This window comes from Natator depressus, chromosome 26, assembly GCF_965152275.1.
Source record: "Natator depressus isolate rNatDep1 chromosome 26, rNatDep2.hap1, whole genome shotgun sequence".
Taxonomy (NCBI): domain Eukaryota; kingdom Metazoa; phylum Chordata; order Testudines; family Cheloniidae; genus Natator; species Natator depressus.
The window spans coordinates 2,125,655-2,142,310 of record NC_134259.1 but is presented as its reverse complement, the minus strand read 5'-3'; the positions used below and the strand labels follow the sequence as shown (position 1 = coordinate 2,142,310).

At 42.8% G+C, this 16,656-nt stretch overlaps 1 protein-coding gene across 2 annotated transcripts; it reads left to right on the top strand.

The window, feature by feature from the left end:
- The first annotated feature begins 252 nt into the window (after positions 1–252).
- On the top strand, positions 253–16,058 carry ASH2L (ASH2 like, histone lysine methyltransferase complex subunit). Of its 2 annotated transcripts, XM_074940095.1 has the most exons (17): positions 253–407; positions 832–901; positions 3,303–3,448; positions 5,173–5,261; positions 5,719–5,813; positions 6,058–6,153; positions 6,379–6,474; positions 7,629–7,704; positions 8,769–8,786; positions 10,313–10,406; positions 10,923–11,140; positions 11,330–11,497; positions 12,102–12,295; positions 12,906–12,998; positions 13,482–13,580; positions 14,112–14,171; positions 15,435–16,058. In XM_074940095.1, exons 1-17 carry the CDS (start codon positions 289–291, stop codon positions 15,540–15,542), a joined length of 1,839 nt encoding a protein of 612 aa, XP_074796196.1. In that variant the 5' UTR covers positions 253–288; the 3' UTR covers positions 15,543–16,058. The 2 variants fall into 2 exon arrangements, with proteins under 2 accessions (XP_074796196.1, XP_074796197.1); XM_074940096.1 differs by lacking the exon at positions 8,769–8,786 and having other exon boundaries at positions 254–407.
- The last annotated feature ends 598 nt before the right edge of the window (positions 16,059–16,656 follow it).

Sequence of the window (16,656 nt, the reverse complement as noted above, 5' to 3'; positions counted from 1 at the left end):
GGGAGCCTGCTGAAGTCACAGCCTAGCCGTATGACATCAGCGTCATGGGGGCATGATCCTGCGACTCAGTGGGGGCGCACGGTGATGGCATGGCACGGCACAGCACAGTGATGTCACTATGCTGCAGTGGGTGATGTCATGGTGTGGCAAGGTGAGGTCACGGTAAGGCCCGCTGACGTCACTGCCCCTCTCTGGTGGGACGCTGCGCTGCCACCGCCCCTTTCGGGAGGGAGAGGGAAATCTCGCGAGAGCCCAGGTGTGAGTTTGGCGCGACTGCGCGGGAGGAAGATGGCGGCGGCGGGAGCAAGCGCGGCGGCGGCCCCGGAGGAGGGGGAGGCGGCTGTGGAGGCCGCGGCCGGGGACCCCCCGGGACCCCCCGAGCAAGGCGCCGGGGACTCCGAGACCGGGTGAGGCCGGGGGCGGGGCCCCGGTTACCCCGAGGAGGAGGGGGCGGGGCGCTGCACCCCCCGGAGCGGGGGCCCCTCGGTTACCCCGGGGGGAGGGGGCGGGGCGCTGCACCCCCCGGAGCGGGGGCCCCTCGGTTACCCCGGGGGGAGGGGGCGGGGCGCTGCACCCCCCGGAGCGGGGGCCCCTCGGTTACCCCGGGGGGAGGGGGCGGGGCGCTCCACCCCCCGGAGCGGGGGCCCCTCGGTTACCCCGGGGGGAGGGGGCGGGGCGCTCCACCCCCCGGAGCGGGGGCCCCTCGGTTACCCCGGGGGGAGGGGGCGGGGCGCTGCACCCCCTGGAGCGGGGGCCCCTCGGTTACCCTGGGAGGGGGGCCCCCCCCGGTTACCCCTGGGGCTTCTCACCCTCTCTCTCCTGCCCGTGCAGGGGGGACACCACCCTGGTCGATGTCACCGCCGGCCTGGAGACCGAGTCCTCTAATGGGAAGGATCCCCTAGTACGTGAGTGCTGCTGACCTGGGTCTCTGCGGGGCCTGGGAGGGCAGCGCCGTGGGGTGCCAGCACCAAGTCCCCAGCGGGTTGGGGGAATCCCTTCGGGGCAGGGGCCATTCTTTCCTCGGTCTGTGCAGCTGCTGGCACAAGGAGAGTCTGATCCCTGATGGGGCCTTTAGACACTGGCACGTTACAAAGCAGGCGTAGCAGCGTGGTGCCCGTGGCACGTTGCTCGTGTGTGTGCCCTGCAGTCTGGATCCGGCTCACTACTGCCTTCCAGCTGCCCTGCCTCTGTGCCAGAAAGCCTGCGTGTGTAACCTGTCAGACCATGCAGATGGGACACCGATGCGCTACGTTAGACGTATCCCTGAGGTGTTTTCATTAACTGCAGTGGGGTTGCCCCACGAATGAACTGAATCAATTGTATGTAAAGTACAAAATATTTCCGTGGGCTGGACATAGGCCTGGCAGGTTGTGGAGTCATTAACACCTATGCCAAGCGGGAGTAAAGTTATACAACTGGTGTAAGACCTGGCCTACCAAAGGAAATCTGTATGTATTTTTCTGTGTGGTTGCTCAGAATAAGAATAGAGAACTTAGTAGGTGCCTGTGCCTTGCCTATAGATAGGGCCCTACCAAATTCACAGTTCATTTTGGTCAATTTCACAGTCATAGAATTTTAAGAATAATACATTTCATTATTTCAGCTATTTAAATCTGAAATTTTCATGGTGGTGTAATTGTAGGGGTCCTGACCCAAAAAGGAATTCAGGGAGGGAGGTGTCACAAGGTTATTGTAGGAGCGGGTTGCGGTACTGCTAACCTTACTTCTGCACTGCTGCTGGCGGGGTGCTGCCTTCAGAGCTGGGCGGCCAGAGAGCAGTGGCTGCTAGCCAAGACCCCAGCTCTGAAGGCAGAGCCACCACCAGCAGCAGCGCAGAGCTAAGGATGGCCTGGTATGGCACTGCTGCCTGCAGAGCTGGGCCCTCAGTCAGCAGCCACCACTCTCTGGCTGCCCAGCTCTGAAGCCAGCAGCGCAGAAGTATGGGTGGAATGGTGTGCTATCGCCACCCTTACTTCTGCGCCCCTGATGGCAGGGTGCTGCCTTCAGAGCTGGGTGCCCAGCTAACAGCCGCCACTCTCTGGACACCCTGCTCTGAAGGCAGTGCAGAAGTAAGGGTGGCAATACTGCGACTCTCTTCCCCACCCCCCAAAAGAAATAACCCTGCGACCGTCCTGCAACTACCTTTTGGGTCAGGACCCCAATTTGAGAAACGCAGGTCTCCCTCAGCAAATCTGTATAGTATAGGGTAAAAGCACACAAAAGATCAGATTTCACAGTCCGTGACGTGTTTTTCATGGCCGTGAATTTGGTAGGGCCCTATCTATAGAGTCCAGTGTTGACAGAGCCAGTGCAAAAAAATATAAAAAATGCCTGCAATCGTTTGCAGGCATAAATTTCCTGTGTGTATGGTGCATTCTTATTTGGTAGCATCTTACAGCCTCTGCCCAGATGTAAATGGATACACAAAGTGTCTGGTGGCAGAGAATCCTGCCCAATGTATTTTCTCTGGTGGTCAAACCTAAAACTTGTTTTTTTAAATGTTCTTTTGATACTTAATAACAACAAAAAAAGCTTAGTACACGTGGCCTGATTCACCTATTGCTTTGGGAGGAAACTGTCATAAAGATGCTTGCAGAAAACTTTTTTTGTCTTTACTAGTATAATGGGCCTTTATTCTCTGATGATTAGCACAAGAGAAGGGGAAATATAATTTAAAATGGAAAATATTTTCCCTGAGGCACCAGTAAAATGTTACTAGTTAGCTCTCAGTGGCCTGGCAAAGTATGAAATGTCAGAGGTCTTGAAAGACTAAAGTTACATATTGGCTCGGGGACAGTTGCATTCAAACTAGTGATAGAATGTTCACAGTTCCAGCATTTTCAATGTGAAGAAATTCAGACTGAAATTTCAAAAAGTAACATTTTAGAAGCCATTGCTGTATATGAAAAATTAAACATGTACTCCTTGAGTCCAGAGAGAGATATTTTCTCATTTTGGCTTTTATTCACCTCTAAATCTCCCCTCCCTTAACTTACCATGCTATATTGCTCACCTATGCAAAAGCCAATCCTTGATTCAACAGCTAAAATTGTCACCTGTTTCCATGGAGAAGCTTGTGTGGCTGTCTCTGTTGTCTGATGCCATTCAATAGTTCAGACCCATTCACAGCAGAGTTGTACCTGTGGTATTTTGAAGAAATAAGGAGGAATCTTTCGATCCTTTAAACTTTAGCAATCTCTACAGGGGACTGTAATGGACGAAACGTGACTTGATTGACATGGGATTGTTCTTGGCGCTCTGTTTCATCAAGTCCAGACCTGTTAACGCTGTTATGATTGCAGGAAGGTGCTGGGGACAGTTCTGAAGTCTTGGACACTCAGACGGGTTCAGTGGATGAAGAGAATGGGCGACAGCTTGGGGAGATAGAGCTGCAGTGCGGGATTTGTACAAAGTGGTTCACAGCGGACACCTTTGGCATTGATACTACGTATGTAATAACTCTATTTAGTACTCTGCATATAAACTGTTCTTCTCTTCATATCTAGGTACTTATGGCCCCCCAGCACCATAGTGTTTTTGTATCCAGAATTTACTCTATATTCTGTTGAACTTCTCTGTAAAATAGCGGTTTGTTTTTTAAGAACAAACTCCAACCCAGGAATGGTATACTTACTTGTGAAATGCTTCTGATTCCAGCTGAGGGAGGCCTCCAAAAAGCACAGTTAACTTAGAGCTAGGGTTGTTCAGGACTAATTTTTGTATCAGTGCAATCACTAAAAATCGAGGAAATTCCCAGTTAAGGCAAACGTAACAACCGTATGCACTCACAGACTCCAAAAAGTTAAAAAGCTCAGTGAAGCAGAGCTAAGGAAAATAACACATACAGTAGAACCTCAGAGTTATGAACATCAGAGTTACAAACTGACCAGTCAACCACACGCCTCATTTGGAACCAGACGTACACAATCTGGCTGCAGAGACCAGAAAGAAAAAAGCAAATACTGTATTATACTGTGTTAAATATAAACTACTAAAAAAGGGAAAGTTTAAAAAAAAAAAAAAAAAGACTTGACAAGGCAAGGAAACTGTTTCTGTACTTTTAAATTTAAGATGGTTAAAAGCAGCATTTTTCTTCTGCAGGAAAGTTTCAAAGTTGTATGAAGTCAATGTTCAGTTGTAAACTTTTGAAAGAACAACCTTCACGTTTTGTTGAGAGTTGTGAACATTTCAGATTTATGAACAATCACTGTTCTCGAGGTGTTCATAACTCTGGGGTTCTACTGTACGGCATTACATGAGATTCTGAACATTTTTGTTACATTGCAAAGGTGATGGAGTGAAGAATTTTCTTTATTAAAAGATTCAGATCCTAAACTCAGTCAAATCAATACATTTTGAAAAGATGCTGCCAGGTAGACGAAGTGCTAAATCTAAGTTTTGTTTTGTTTTTGTTTAAACAAAAATGGAAATATTTAGAATGTAAATTCCCTGGGGAAAAGACCTTGTCTTCCTGTTTTGTTTGTGTACAGTCTAGCACACTGAGAGCTATGTAAACAATAATAAAACAACAGTTTTACATAACACAAATTATTTATCTTACAGTTCTATGAAAAATCTTTGTTTGCATTTAGACATTCTCTTGAAGTATTTGCAGCCTTGGGCTACTGCATGAGACAAATGTGAAACTGACTTAAAAAAGGGGTCGGGGAGGGAGGAGAGAGTTGGCTAGTTTATATTTGCTGACTGAAGAGCAAAAAGGTAGAGAGACACTGTAAATGGAAAGTAAATTCAATTTGATATTTGAGGTGTCTAAGGAATCTTCTTTTTAAAGGTAACTTTAATGTGTGTTAAATAAAAATTAGTTTTAAAATGGGCTTGGTTAGTGTTTTATGGGGAAGTTTTCTGTAGCTATAGACGTACCTTGACTAATCCATGGTTCATTGTTGAAGGCCCCTGAGTTGCTTTCAGCTTACCTTGGTGGCCGAATTTCAGGACTGCTTCTTAAAACAGAAAAATGACATTTAGTCCACATTCACGTTTTCCAGAATTTAATAGTTTTCATTGTTGCTGACACTGAGTTACCAAATCTGATGAAAACATCTGTGAATGTGCGTGGGTGACCTTTTTAATGCAGACAGAGAGTAATCATTTTCTTTTTCTGATGTAATGGAAAAGCTGTGGATAGTGTCAAATGATTTTGCTGTTTCACAGATCATGTCTGCCTTTCATGACCAACTACAGTTTCCATTGCAATGTCTGCCATCACAGTGGGAACACATACTTTCTAAGAAAACAAGCAAGTAAGTAAAAACAAACACTCACTGCAAAAGCTTGATTTTCTTCCCCTCTTTGAATCTTTGTTGGGGATGGAATGGTCCTGCGTGACCTTTGTCCTGTAGCTGATTAAAGTCTGTCTGTGGGTCTGGTGAGGATTTGCGGTGCTGATTGCAATACAATCTGCTGGAGAGCTGACTTCTCTAGACCTGGAGGATGCCATTGTGCAAATGAATTTCTTAGGCTGGTAGAATTCTTGCCTTCAGCCCAGGTTCCTTTTGTTTATGAGCACATAACTCGCTTTAGCACCCACATTTCCAAAACTCAGTATATTGTAGATGTGAGGCCAACTAATGGAAGTTCATCTAAGATTAGATCTGCTGTGTTCTTAGTATTTACCAACCTTATGGTTATATATAAATACACTTGACCTTCATCAAGAATGTAACTGTGGTTTTGGTATATTTTTGTTTTGTTTTTAAGATCTGAAGGAAATGTGCCTTAGTGCTCTGGCCAACTTGACGTGGCAGTCAAGGACACAAGATGAGCACCCAAAAACTATGTTCTCAAAAGACAAGGTACAGATATAATTAGACAGTTACACCTGAACGTGAGTTATGACTTGACAAAAAGGGAATTGCCTAGATCCACAAGTTCAAACAAAAATTGACTGTATGAACTGTCAGTTTCACCAGCTCTGATAGGTCAGTTATAATGTGTATGATCTGGAGTTGAAAGATATGTTGGCTTAATAGAGTAATTTTAACTCTTATCATATAACTGTTTTAAGGCCTCATTTTATTACCTTTTTTTTTAAAATAGGATATTATACCATTTATTGACAAGTACTGGGAGTGTATGACAACTAGACAGAGACCTGGAAAAATGACTTGGCCAAATAACATTGTAAAAACAATGGTAAGTAACTAAAAGTTTAAATTTGCAGAGGATCTTTGTTAATGACTGAGCTGCTTTTTGATAGTCTTATTTGATAATAATCAGAATTGAACTAGAAAAATAGTCCAGACATTAATACTGTCCCTGTGACTTCTTACTTTGTGGTGTGTATCTACTGTAAATTTTACACAGTTATTCTTGGGCATGACTTGTCTTCTGAAGGTGTTTTTAACTCCCATATTTCAGTGTAAAGAAAGGGATGTGTTCTTGGTGAAAGAGCATCCAGACCCAGGTAGTAAAGATCCAGAGGACGATTATCCAAAGTTTGGGCTACTAGATCAGGTACGTGATTGAGGGAGGGAGAAAGTTCTCCCTTCTGCACCATGATTCTCGTTTAACTAATATTAAGAGCATTTAAGCATTAGGACTTCGTATTGCATTGCCAGAGATTGTGGTACGTGAATGTGCATTGAATGAAAGGTGTGTTTATAAATGTAAAAAGGCACATGTAAGTACACACATTTGGAATGTATACATGTAGCCTGCTGTTTGAGAATGTATTTACAACAAGAAACTGGAGTCCCACCAGGAATTTAATCCCAGGGACCTAGTTAACTTTTCTGATACAAATTCCAATTGTTTGTCCTCTTTAGCACATTCTGTGCAGTTGTGCTGTGCTGCTGTTCCAACTCTGCTGGAGGAACATTCAAGTGGAAAGAATATGGGAACGTTGGGAGTTCCACCCACCAGCTGCCTGGCCAGGCTCAATTACATGATTTGGCAATAATTCCGGAAAGGATGCGTGATAGTCTACTATTGTTGGGTGCTAATGCTTTATTTTCTAGTGTGTGCAAGGGCTTTTAAAAGGTATCTCTGTTTTTATGGCCCTTGTTGAACTCTCTGATGGCATCAAAAATACCCTTTCTTAATGCCGTTCTGGTAACATTATGATATAATCTCCTGCCTTTAGCAATGGAGACTGTCCTGTTGTTTTCCTCATTCTTTTTGTTGTGATTCATTCAAAATGCATGCAGGAATCTTGCCTCTGTTTTTAAAAGGCTTGTCCCTCAGCCAGCATGTCTCTAGGATATAGGAAGGCTTAAAATCTCTACTAACTTATGCCTAGCTGTTTATATGAGATATGTGGTACACAATCCCAGAGACTGGTAACTTCCTGATGCTATGTGACAGTTTCTTAGCACAAATAAAAATGGCAAGAGCTTGACCCACAGGCGGCTGTGGCTGTGTAGTTTGGGTCCTTTTCATAAAACTAGAAAAAACATAATCATCCCAAGGTATAAGATGCAAGACTTCTGCTCTGAACTTGTTTTATGCCATGCTGCTAAAGTTTCAGTAGCACTTCAGTTCTCAGAAATCCTGAAGAGCAAAAACTTCTTGCTCAGAATTTGAACCAGACACATGCTCTCAGAACGAGTGGTAAGTACCAACCTGCCCATAAATCTGTAATATTGTTAAACTGAGTTTTTCTTTTTCAGGACCTTGCTAATATTGGTCCAGCATACGATAACCAGAAGCAGAGCAATGCTGTATCTGCTAGTGGAAGCTTAAATGGCAAGTTCTTTAATTTTACTAAAAGAAAATGTGCTGAATATTTGGGAATATTTCACATTTCTTAAAGTCCTACAGCTGAACACACCCTTGATTATATTAACTTTAACGTTTACAGCTTAATAAAAATTAAACACCTACTAGCCTGTATGTAAATAGTCTTGTAACTGCTATTTCCAGAATTTATTGAGCCAACTTAAATCTGTGTTGTTTTTCTGTCGTGATATCAATTAGTCTTTACCCGATCACAGATGTGTAAGATGATCACACTTTTAGACAGCTGGTCATACCATAGTAGTACACATGTGCTTGTAAGAGAGCTGTTTTAAAACCTGATATCATCACTGAAAACAAAGTGTGCCTCCCTCTTTCCCTGTCCAACCCCAAAATGTTGGTGTTTAATTGTGACAGAACATTATCCCACAAACTTCCCATTTTCCTCATTCTGAGATTTCAGGAGCACTTGGGAAGCTTTATTCCATTATACATTTCCATGTAATGGTCACTTGCAGCTTAGTGTTCTCCCTCTTAGTGGAATGACCATGCCGATGGAGTAATCTCTTCGGCTCTGTCCATACTATGAGCTAGAGGAGTGATCGCCCGCTTGCCAACATGTACTTGTGCCTGTGGCAGCATGGCTCAGGTGGGTCTGTATTCTACCGCTGCATCCCATGTTGCCACGGCTGCACAACTATTTATACCCATGCTAGCTCTCCTCCAGTTGGCGTGAGAATGTCTGTGCAAGCTGGGAGTCACTCCCCTAGCTCAAAGTGTAGACATAGCATTCGTGTGTGAGGCAAACTTTTTACTGTTGCCTAATATAAACTAGCCACCAAAAACCTGCTGGTTGTGCACGGTGTTAAACCCTTTCTCAGTAACTCTACGTGCGTTGTCTAGTGCCCAGCCTGAGGTGGTTCTCTTTTTAAACCAAAAAAAAAAAGAAATTGTGCACCTGTCCATCACTGCAGATCTCTAAAGTGTATATTGTCTCCATTTCATGCACTGGTGATGTTTTACTTTAGTTATTAAAATTTGAGAAATACATGGTGCCACTTCTGTCCCTACAGGTGGAGCCTCTTTGGGAGGTGAATATTTACCTTTCAGCTTCTAAAACTTAAGTATTGTTGTGGTTTGGAAAAGCTTTCTGCTCAATTGTCTTAGAAGCTAAAGTGAATTAAAAATCTAAAGCGTGTCCTAAAAATGATTGCAGTAATATTTTTAATATGAAACTGTAATTCCAGTTTTTAATGTTTAGCAGTTAGAAGCTTTTAAATTGTCATATTCTGCCTCACATGACTGATATAAAGTGTCTCTTTCACTTTAATTTGTTCTCTCGTGTAGGATTCAATTTCGATTTGATACCAAACTCAAGGTCAGAATGTAATAACTGGCTTCTGAAGAATTGGTGTATTAAACACAAGCACAAAATTTACACTGTGCTATTGGTCAGGTAAAATTCAGACATGCTGGGGTAGCTTTAGTTTTGCGATTTATAAACCTACTATGACAAACTAAGGTGTTAGTAGTCTGCAGTATAGCTACAAACAAGTGCAGTTCAGATCAGTTCATGTTTGTGCAGAATATGATATCCCTCAAAGATCTCAATCCCTTACACTGCAACAGGTATGCTGATAATTTAAAAGCTTGCTACTTTTTACAGTACACTACGCAGTTGTTAAACGTGTTTCACTGCAGTAGAGCAAAATTGTGTATTCTTTCATTTTTAGGTCTGTAATGTAAGTAAGCTATATTTTTCCTCAGAGGATGTGATTTATTCAATACAGGTTCAAAGTAATTTCGTTTATCAAATACATTAAAGGAGTTAGACACTATTTGGCATGATTCTGGTGTTAGATGTTCAATGTTTTGTCTTACCCTGCAGTTTGATGAAACTAGTGTTGAAGACATTAATATTAACATGAAATGCTTTGCTCTTAATATTTACATTGCAAACAATAACAATTTTGGAAACACTGCAGAGAAACACCTTTTATTGCTTTTTATTTTCCCCATTTTGGTGTATTTCATTTTCTATATTGAACTTAACGTTAAGTGCTTACTGCTGAAGCAGATATTGTGTGTCAAAGTGTATTGCAGGCATATTGTAAATCATTGAGACAACTGACAGTCTGCTTAAAATGGGAAAAAAGTCAACTTTGGGAGCGCAGTTACTTCTGCAAAAACAAATTAAATCCGTTGTTGTCCTTGTGTGTTTGGAACTTCCATGAAAGTGTGTCAACATTTGCTCTCAAATTAAATATACAAATGATACCATTTGAAAAGAAAACTATGGGCAAGTAAAGATTTGTAATTCACATAATAAAATTGTTGAGTTTCCTCCTGTTAAATGCGTTTTGATAAACTGACTTTATTATCCACATGTTTCTCTTAAAACTGATTAGAGACTGAAGATAAATTTTCTTTTGCTAGATTAGTTTTCTCTGAATGGTGTCAATGTCAAACTTCTATATAGAAGTTGAATGTTTTTTGTTTAATGAAGCCATTTGATAGTGACACATATGGAGTTTCTGCACTCACAGATTCCTTCTATCACCAACCGTTGCATATAAAGCACTAGCTGATGTGGATTTGTGGTAATTTCTCTCCAAAGGGGGCATTCCAGCAGGAGGTAGTGGGAAAGGAAGAGGAGCAAAACGCAAACAGCAAGATGGAGGGACCACAGGAACAGCCAAGAAAACCAGAAGGTAAATAGAAAGACACAGGCTAAGTGAAATAACTTAACAGTGGAAGACGGACAAAGTACAGGAAAATATAGGGAACACTCTTGTATCAGCCAGGGTTGTGAGGATGGTCTGTCTTAATGACAGAATAAGTGCTTCCCATCTTTGACGCAGTTCTGCACATGCTGTTTGGAAATTAAGAGGGTGCAACCTTGTTATAAACTTTAATCTCCCATCATTCAAACTAACATTTTGATATAATCTGTCCTCACACTAAGATATAGACCATCATATAATACAAACTTCCTGTATATGAATATATGCCCACCTGGTTTAGAAACTGTCACTTTGAGCACCACTTAAGCTCATCACCAGTGGGATGCTGTAGTCATCTGCATGTCTGTAAAAGGCAGTGAAGGGGAAAGTATTTGAAGGGTGGCTTTGCTTAAGGAAATTGTTAGAATGTTGTTCGTGTGGGTGTGTGGTTCCTGGCAATTATGCTGAAGTCAATGCTAACATTTTTCCTTGTGCTTCTTCCAGTGACCCCTTGTTTTCTGCTCAGCGCCTGCCACCTCACGGTTACCCTCTGGAGCACCCCTTTAATAAAGATGGATATCGTTACATTCTGGCTGAGCCTGACCCCCATGCGCCTGATCCAGAGAAACTGGAGCTAGACTGCTGGGCAGGAAAACCTATTCCTGGAGATCTCTACAGAGCATGCCTATATGAACGAGTCCTCCTAGCATTGCATGACCGAGGTAAGCTGGATAGCCAGCTCCCCACATGAGGGATCTTCTCTGTAACCTCACTGTCTTGTTTAGTAAAGCTTCAAGACATAATTGTGCTAGGAAACAGACATGGATGTTAAACTGAGCTTCGCAACCTTTGATCGGTTCACTCACCCGCTTGTTAATCACAAATCGCATCTGTCTTTCTAACTACTGTAGCACCTCAGCTAAAGATCTCCGATGACAGACTGACCGTTATTGGAGAGAAAGGATACTCTATGGTACGAGCCTCGCATGGGGTGCGGAAGGGAGACTGGTACTTTGAGATATCTGTGGATGAGATGCCTCCAGACACAGCTGCCAGACTTGGCTGGTCGCAGCCACTAGGTAAAGTAATTGCTGAAGACCCCTTAACAAAGCAAAGCTTCCTGCTCCTGTTTTCATTTCCTGCATTTTGAGTAGCTCAGACCCCTGAACAATAAGTCCAAGTACTAACGAGAGAGGAAATCTATGTTGATTGGTTACGGAAGTGCTAGAACCCTTAAGTGTATTTTTCTGAGAATGTGATTGGAGCAGGGCTGCTGCAAACCCTTTGCAATATTGTGTAGTGAGTCATAGTGCCCGAGCACCCAGTTTTCTGCTTGAGTACAGATTAGTCCTGCAGATTCTTGGCTTCACTGTTGCTTGCTGGGCCTCGCTAATCATTTAGGATTTATTAACTCCTTCTAGCCCAGTTCAACAGTCCGTGCCATAGTTTTAAGAGCCAACAGCAAGTGTGTCATGAATATTTATGAAGTAAATATTTTCAGTATTAAGTGGAAAACTTTGCACTGAAACCCATAGAAATATGTAGCCTGGATGGAAAAAATGTCTCGTACAATTAGATGTTAGTGCCTGGTAACCCGAGCTGCTTGTAGAAACAGTTACTTTCATGCAAGGTCCTGAAGAAAAGGGTCTGGTGCTTCCAGGGCTGACCTCTGGTTTTCTACAGGGAACCTTCAGGCTCCCCTAGGCTATGACAAGTTCAGTTACTCCTGGCGCAGCAAGAAGGGAACAAAGTTTCATCAGTCCATAGGCAAACACTATTCAGCTGGCTATGGGCAAGGAGATGTACTGGGTTTTTATATCAGTCTTCCTGAAGACACAGAGACCGCAAAGTCACTGCCTGATACCTATAAAGATAAGGTAAGCTGGATTCCTCTAGGCTGTGCCTAGCTGGTCTCAATTTGTTTAACTATACCAGACCTTGGCTATGCTAAACGGGGCCCGACACTTGAATATGCAGTAACCCACCGTGGAAAATGGGGCTTGTCCAAACCTCAGTCTTGCAGTTGCCCAGGCTCTATGATGAACCAGCGTCCCTCTAACTGAATGGGAGGCAAATAATGACATGTTAACTCTTACCACTGACTAAGGAAGTAGCATGGTGTGAAGGTCTAGAGGACTAGTCTTAAAAGCCCCAAATGCCTTACAACAGTCCTTACCTCAATTCCAGATGCTACAAGCGAGGGTCAGATGAACTTGACTACCTCCCAGTTATTCAGTAAGGCACATCAATGTTCCATGAATGTGCCAATCTACAGAAATGCTGCCAAGGGGACTAGTTCAGAATTCTTATTCCATACTTAATGGAGCGTCATTGGTGACCTGACATTTGTTATATCTGGGTCTCCAGTTGCCAGGGGCTTGTGTACTAAACCAGTCCTATCGCATCTGTCTACCATTAACTAGAATATTACTAAAAGTAATGGTGTGAATGTCTTGCAGACCTGGATCTGTTGCTTACCTTTTTTAGGCTTTGATCAAGTTCAAAAGTTACTTGTATTTTGAAGAGAAGGACTTTGTGGATAAAGCAGAGAAGAGCCTAAAGCAAACTCCTGGAAGCCAAGTAAGTTGGATGTCTGGAGTGGGGTGGAAACTTGAGTCCAGACACTTTAGAAATCCATAGAGCACCACCAATCTCTTGAACAGGTTCACTGTACAGTCCTTGGCAGATTTTCACTTAAGATTCTTGGTGTTCATTTATTTGAATCTTATCACACAGTTTTACAAAGATGTCAAGTTGGATGGTCTCTGTTAGGCTTACACAGACTTGAATAAGCAAGCAATGCAGCTTGGGTTACACCTTCTTTGACCTGTAATAACACTGCAGCTAGTTATGTTTTGTGGAATGCAAGACTTTAGACTGACTTATTTTTCAGTCACAAATGGACAAGGCATCTTGCAAAATGAAGCAAAGAGAGAGTTGCTAACAGAGCATAAAGCCTAAATGCATAAGACAACAAATTGGGGGAGGGCGGCTACAAATAACGTAGGGCTAGTCAGTAAAGCATGAACACCTCTTGATTCCGTTACTGTTTCCGTTTTGCAGATAATCTTCTATAAAAATGGTGTCAGCCAAGGAGTTGCCTTTAAAGAGATTTTTGAAGGTGTTTATTTCCCGGCCATTTCTTTGTATAAGGGCTGCACGGTAGGTACATACTGAGGCAAAGGTACAGCTTGCGGTGCTCGGGGGGCAGAAAGTGTATTATTTGTGTTTGAAGTAGTGCGTAGGAAGTCCAGTTGTGGAGCAGAACCGCATTGAACTAGGCAATGTGCAAACACAACAAAAAGGGTCCCCACTTATACCAGTGTACCATCTGAACGTGCATTCGGGGAGGGGTCAAACAGAACTAAGATTATTCCAGTAATGTGGGCCTAGTGCTTTCAGAGCACTCTTGCAATAGCTCATTTGCCTACTGTGGGCTGCAAGTAGATGTATAAAAAGACTCCACTTGAAGCTGCTCTTAACTTTAGTTCTGTTGCATCGCTAATCTCCATAAAGCTGAGGCAAAGCATTTACCTGTGGTGAGTGAGATCCTAGCTTTCCATGTCACCTAAAACCGCCCAGCCTGTTAAATGCTGAGTGAGCAATTTCCCTGGCTACCTGTTTTTTAGTATTACTTTGCTTCCTGTTGTGCACATCCATCTGATGCTAAATAGATCTATCTCCCTGTCACAGGTTTCAGTAAACTTTGGACCGTACTTCAAATACCCTCCAAGAGATATCACTTACCGTCCTGTAAGTACTAATTCATAACTACATCTGCTTTTTCTTGTGCTGTTAACATGGTATAGGGTTTAAATTCAACTTTTGTACCTCCATTCTGTCAGCAAGAGAGCTCAAGATTATGAGTGGACCACTCAGTTGTCACCTGGCTCTCTTTTGGAGGGTGGCAAGGGGGCATTAATGGTAACTTTCTGCTAACTTCATTAGGACAGCTACATTACCAAGGTGTGTATTTGAGCAACATTTTGTTGAGGGGAAAAATACACTAGGTTTTAAAAGTCCAAAAGCACCATCTTAGTTTGAGGTACTTGATGGATCCTGCTAATTATTTCCCTGTAGTTTACATGTGCAACCTTAGACTATGTGCTCGAAGTGCAGTTCCTAAAACAAGGCACTCTTCACCTCCAATATATTTACTGGAAGTAAAAATTAGGGGAAAAAAATCTAAAATTTTTCCCATTACCCTGTATTGCAGGCTCCTACTTCTGACTCTATTGAGAGCAAGTTAGAAAAATCCAAAGAGGGATTTGGACATTTACTTGATTAACATGAATTACTTCCTTTTTGAACTGGAGTATATCTTTCAAAAAACATGGTCACATTATCCCACATCTGCCTCCAGTCCCTTATATTGAAGCATCTAGACTAAACTGCCCTAGGAATTGCCAGACTGGATCAGACCAATGTCTTCAAATGTTAAGGTTGCATCTAAAAATATTGGGGAAGGTAGAAAGCAGCATTTTGCTTCAGAGAGCATGTCAACGCCAGTGTTCCATCGGTGAAAGTGTGACCCCGGTCACAAATGGAAGGTATTGCATCAGGTATTCCTTGAACTTTCCTTTGTCCACCAGCTCTCTACTCTGAAAAGAGTGTACGCTTGCCAACCTTATTGTGTGGTGGGGGATTTAAGTGCTTTTTCCAATAAATCTTAAGGAATTGGTCTAAAGAACTCTTAACAGGTATTAAAATAGAGGGATGAGCTAGATTAGAGTGGGTGAAAGCCCTGGATGTGGATTTCATTGCTTAGTGTAAGACACTGGTAGTTTAAGGATTATTGCCTTTTCCATAGGGTATATTTAGCAGAAAGCGTTCTTTGAAGGCAGTTATGCCCATTGCTATATACACAAAGAGTTGTGTGACAGAAGTAAGGTGTCTTTATACTGAAGTTAACCCATCAGAGAAGTGATAGAAAACAGCACAGTGCTAAGCTGTGCCCTGCACCCCAAGTAATTAAAGCAGGGCTGCTGTAATCTCGTCTCTTCCCCTTCCTGACAGCTGAGTGACATGGGCTGGGGTGCTGTTGTAGAGCACACATTGGCAGATGTCCTGTATCATGTGGAGACCGAAGTTGATGGAAGACGAAGCCCACCGTGGGAGCCCTAGAGGAGATGCTGTATACACAGATTTCTTAAACACTGGACAGACATGGTTTATTTCTAGACAATTGCAACATCACTACTTTGTAAAGGATGAACCAGGCTCAGCTGCTACCTAACTGGCAGGTATTTATAGAGGGCTTGGGTTATTGGTGGTGGTAGGTGTACGCTATATTTTGAAAACCCAACCTCTGCCACGTTACATGTATTGTGCTACTCAGTGGTGTCTTCTGGAGTTTTCAGCTAACTGTATTTTTAACAAGTTACTGGAGTGAGTATTTGATTGTATCACAACTGCATTTAATATCCAGATTAGTCACTGCACCAGGAGTGGGCAATAGCCATACAGCCCTGCTTCATCATACATTTCAATTGAGCAGTTGTAGCCAAATACCTTCAACACAGATGCTTATACTAAACTGTGTTAAGGATTTTTAAAACTGTAAACAGCTTCCATACAAAGGGATCTTGTTGTACCAAAACTAAAGTTATGGGGGAGAGATTGTGATTTTTATATTAACTGGCAACCAGTTTAAAATAAACCTTTTCCCCAAGCTTGTTACAGCTTTTGTCTGTTTTATGGCTAAAGACTTAACAAACCTCCTTAGCTGGAGTAGCATATGTGATGTGCGCTTAGCTTGACCCCCCTTTCTCCAGGCATTGTAGGAGTGAGTCAGAGTGCACTTCCACTTAGTCCCAAGAACTGGGCAGCTGAGTTTAAATGCATACTGCAGGGGCTATTCACTAGAACTGTGCTCACCTGATGTAAGTTAAGGTTTGACTTGCAGAGACCAACAGCAGCTGTAAGCTACTTTTCAGGCCTTATGGCACTAACAAACCATCTAAAGGTTTATTTTGTTGTGGGTAGAGAGAGCAAGTTAAGATTAAATTCCAGGGCCCAGGCTTTCAAGCATATTTAGATAAGTTAGTTATCCAGTGCCTGTAAAACACTACCTTGTCCTGGAGGAGCGTCTCTAATCACAGGGGTTTGTCTTGGTGCCATGCAGCAGCTGTAGCAGACTTATATGGTAAGACAAGTCTCTTCTTCCCACTCACAGCTAACACTACTAATAATGGAGAGTAAGGCTTTGTATGAAGTTGTTACATTTGCACTCTGTGGT